The 5,000-nt window shown below is 50.8% G+C and overlaps 1 protein-coding gene across 1 annotated transcript in view; it reads left to right on the top strand.

The window, feature by feature from the left end:
- The window catches only part of afg1lb (AFG1 like ATPase b), a gene marked incomplete at its 5' end in the record, with an annotated part of 57,027 nt that extends 54,424 nt beyond the window's left edge, over window positions 1–2,603 (top strand). Inside the window, one exon of the mRNA XM_080533476.1 lies at window positions 2,199–2,603. Within this exon, the coding sequence (XP_080389602.1) occupies window positions 2,199–2,324 (126 nt within the window). The 3' untranslated portion in view covers window positions 2,325–2,603. The remainder of the gene's footprint in view (window positions 1–2,198) is intronic.
- Window positions 2,604–5,000: the final 2,397 nt, after the last annotated feature.

The raw sequence follows: 5,000 nt of genomic DNA on the forward strand, positions 1-5,000 counted from the left end.
CGACCACCGCCCCCCGACCACAACAAGACCACGACCACCTCCCCCCGACCACAACAACACCACGACCTCCTCCGCCCCCCGACCGCAACAACACCAGGACCTCCTCCGCCCCCCGACCGCAACAAGACCACGACCACCGCCCCCCGACTGCAACAAGACCACGACCTCAGCCCCTTGACCACAACAACACCACGACCTCCGCCCCTGACCACAACAAGACCACGACCTCAGCCCCTGACCACAACAACACCACGACCTCCGCCCCTGACCACAACAAGACCACGACCACCGCCCCCTGACCACAACCACCGCCCCCTGACCACAACAAGACCACCGCCCCTGACCACAACAAGACCACCGCCCCCTGACCACAACAAGACCACGACCACCGCCCCCTGACCACAACAAGACCACCGCCCCCTGACCACAACAAGACCACGACCACCGCCCCCTGACCGCAACAAGACCACGACCACCGCCCCCTGACCGCAACAAGACCACGACCACCGCCCACTGACCACAACCACCGCCCCCTGACCGCAACAAGACCACCGCCCCCTGACCGCAACAAGACCACGACCTCAGCCCCCCGACCACAACAAGACCACGACCTCAGCCCCCTATCTCTGACCCATAACAATAACAACAACAACAACAATAATAATAATCCTGCAAACGTTGCTGCTCAATGTGCTCCAATCATTATATAATCATCATTTAAATGGTAAAATGGTAAATGGACTGCACTTATATAGCGCCTTTTTGCTGCTCCGTTTACAACGGCCTCTCATTCACCCATTCACACACACATTCACACACCAATGGCGGCAAGCTGCCATGCAAGGCGCCGGCCCGCTCACTGGGATCAATTTGGGGTTCAGTGTCTTGCCCAAGAACACTTCGACATGTGGCCAGCCGGGGCTCGAACTGCCGATCGGGCAATATTAAAAAGATGGGTTTTTAGTTCTAGTGTTAATGACCCCATCCATGGCTGTTCTAGTGTTAATGACCACACACACACACACACACACACACACACATACACACACACACACACACACACACACACACACACACACTCACACACACTCAGACAGACAGACAGACAGATAGACAGACAGACACACAGACACACAGACAGACACACACACACACACACAGACAATGTGAGAGAAAATTATTATATGTAATAAGCTACATTTAAGATTCAAACTCCATCATCTTAAATTGAATATCTACAGCAAGCTATAGAAAATGATTTCCTGTTGTCACACAATGAAACCAGTTTCTCTACTTGAAGCTTGACATTGGCTAGACAACAGACACATTTAAATGATTACAATGACCTGATTGCTCTCTTTCACTTCTGACCTGCATCTGAATGGACTAAGCCACCTAGAACAGTGTTGGACCTTTGTGTTCCCCAGACCCAGTACTCTAGGACCAGACTAAACCAGGTATAGCCTTTGTGTGCCTTTTCCACCTTTGTGTGTCTAGGAGAAAGTGGGGGCCGATTCCCCCTTAACCTTCATCCCCCATCATCTTCATCCATGTACAAACTCACACCCCTTGCTCATGATTGGTCTAAACCTCACCCGAGGGCGGACCCCTTACCTAGGGGTACCTGAGTGCATAAATATTGAGACGTAATGAATGATGTGGACTTTTTGAGAGGAACTTTGAATCGTTCAGATGCGTCTGGCGAACCTGTAAACTTCCTCCTTCTGCAGAAGAATATTAAATATCTTTTCTTATACATCTTGAAACGAAACAGGCTGCCATTATTGATAATTTGCTCTAACAACAGACAGACAGACACACACAGACAGACAGACAGACAGACAGACACACAGACACACAGACACACAGACAGACAGACAGACAGATAGACAGACAGACAGACAGACAGACAGACTGAGAGACAGACAGACAGACAGACATACATACAGACAGACAGACAGACAGACTGAGAGACAGACAGACAGACAGACAGACAGACAGACAGACAGACAGACACACAGACAGACAGACAGATAGACAGACAGACAGACAGACAGACAGACTGAGAGACAGACAGACAGACAGGCAGACAGACAGACAGACAGACAGACAGATAGACAGACAGACAGGCAGACAGACAGACAGACAGACACCTGGTGTGTTTAACACTGCGTGTGGTGTGTTTGTGTTTGTTTCAGGATGCAGCAGAGCGTCTGTCTCTGTTCACGGCGGAGGAGGAGGTGTTTGCCTTCCAGAGGACCGTCTCCCGGCTGACGGAGATGCAGACGGAGATGTACTGGACCCAGGGGGGCACACACACATAGACGACCCGGTGTCACCTCACACACCCGGGGTCAATTAGGGTCACCTCACACACCCGGGGTCAATTAGGGTCACCTCACACACCCGGGGTCAACTAGGGTCACCTCACACACCCTGGGTCAACTAGGGTTACCTCACACACCCGGGGTCAATTAGGGTCACCTCACACACCCGGGGTCAACTAGGGTCACCTCACACACACCCGGGGTCAACTAGGGTCACCTCACACACACCCTGGGTCAACTAGGGTTACCTCACACACCCTGGGTCAACTAGGGTCACCTCACACACCCTGGGTCAACTAGGATCACCTCACACACACTGTAACAGGTTCGGGCACAGAGGGAGACAGACAATAGGCTGGGTAGTTTTTACAAGCGGGTTTTTATTACGGGAACAGCCGTTCTGGAGTTTCAGTCAGGTTGAGCCTTGCTCAAGCGAGAACGTCTCTGCCCGCTTCTCAGCCCGACCCTTTCGGTCGCGGCTCCCCGGCAGCGCTCGTCCGTCCCTCGCTCCCTGACACTCCGCTGCTTCTCCGTTCTGGTATCCCCGCTTCTGGTACCCTCGTTCTGGTATACTGCTTTGGTTTGTTACTCCGTCCTCGGGCTCCTCAGTCCGACTACCCCCTTCTGGGGAACAAAGCCACACGTTAAGAGCGCGCGTTGATGAGGATCCGATTGGCATCAGCCGATGCCAATCGGACCCTCATCCCTTCACCAACTGTCCTATAGCTCCCCCTGCCGGTCGGAACGCGTCATGTTCCCCACACACACCCTGGGTCAACTAGGGTCACCTCACACACCCGGGGTCAACTAGGGTCACCTCACACACCCTGGGTCAACTAGGGTTACCTCACACACACCCTGGGTCAACTAGTATTTGTGACACGTTCTAACGCTTTGGTCCTCATGTCGGGATCCGATGTCATGATCAGACTTTTCTTTCGAAAAATGTGAATACATTTCCGCGTTGTTGAAAATCAACGACACGTCGCTAGTCAACTAACACAGCTTGTTTTGTGAGCCTGCTAACAATGTAAAGTAGTGTTATAGTTAACTAGGTAGCAGAGGGGATTACTCACCCAATCCATTGCGTTGTTGCAGTGTTTTGGCTCGACTAGCGAGTTTGTGTTGTGATTCTCAACACATGTTGAAACGTAGTTCCGTGTTTCAAGTCTGAACATTTTTATTGGTTGCTGATATGAGGACCAAAGCCTTAGAACATGTCACATTTGAAGACCTTTCAAAGATTGGAGTCTGCCCGGAGTGCCGTATGGGCGGGGTTAGGAATTTTGGGGCTGTTCCCATTGGTTGGTTAACACAATCAAGTACAGGTCCGCGACGGCAACAGAGACAGGCAAGAGGAACCATGACCTCTGACCCCTGACGACTAGAGTAGCCCTACAACACAACGACCAAGCCGACACACCTCACAAAACCAAGATGGCGGCGTGTCACATACTGATACACCGTGGTGAATGACAGAGTAAACACTCCCACTGACGATAACACCCGAGTATCATGAAACACCCCCAAACTTACCTCATACAATACTTACATGGGAGTGCAGCATGTTTCATATGTTTCATCTGTTCTAGGATGTTCTAAAGTAGTAAAGTGGAACGGAGGGTAATTAGCGAAGGCCTACAGAACAGGACAGGGGGAGGAGCCACCATGAGAGAGCTGAAGGGAGAGGGAAGGGATGAGCAACAGCTCTGAACAAGAGTCCAGTGGATAACTACTGCCCCCTGGTGGTTGGTATCAAACTGTGCCACGAAAAAAATATATATATCTATAAACTTAAGAAATAACACGGCCCAGGATTTTTCCTGATGACTTGACCAGGAAACACTCTGGGCCCTATTTAAGATCATATGTAACATGCATGTGGCTAATAATAAATAAACCATTTACATGAACCTACGTGTATTGTCCTTCTTTCTCAGACGCCGAACTGAGAGGAACTCATCACGTGATTCACCGCGTTGTAATAATAAACTAAATAAACATTGTCTGGCTCTGCGAGGTTAGCCTGCACCAAACTACCAGAACCTACAACTAAAAACAATGCAAGTATACGACCAGCAGGGAAATCAGACTGAAATTATACATTTTATACATCATTAATAATGATTAATGATCAATGAATCGTTTAATGACCACACAACCTAGGTCGGTGGAATTTGTTTTCGGTACAGGTGGAAAAAGCTCAATACAGCAGTGTCAAAAACTATGACATGGACATGTACACACATAACCACAAGACAAGAAGATAGTCAATATTTACAATTTATAAAGTGCGGTACGTCTGGCAGGGTTAGTGCAGTGAGTCAGGTGTTGAGTCCTTATAGCAGAGGGGAAAACACTGTTTTTGAAACGGGATGTTTCGATGGCCAGGGATCGGTAGCGCCGTCCAGAGGGCAACAGTTGAAACAGGTGGTGAGCAGGGTGGGAGGAGTCAGCAGGGTGGGAGGAGTCAGCAGGGTGGGAGGGGTCAGCAGGGTGGGAGGAGTCAGCAGGGTGGGAGGAGTCAGCAGGGTGGGAGGAGTCAGCAGGGTGGGAGGAGTCAGCAGGGTGGGAGGAGTCAGCAGGGTGGGAGGAGTCAGCATGGTGGGAGGAGTCAGCATGGTGGGAGGAGTCAGCAGGGTGGGAGGAGTCAGCAGGGTGGGAGGAGTCAGC

The sequence above is a fragment of the Nansenia antarctica genome (assembly GCF_963989245.1).
Source record: "Nansenia antarctica genome assembly, chromosome: 6".
Taxonomy (NCBI): Eukaryota; Metazoa; Chordata; class Actinopteri; order Argentiniformes; family Microstomatidae; genus Nansenia; species Nansenia antarctica.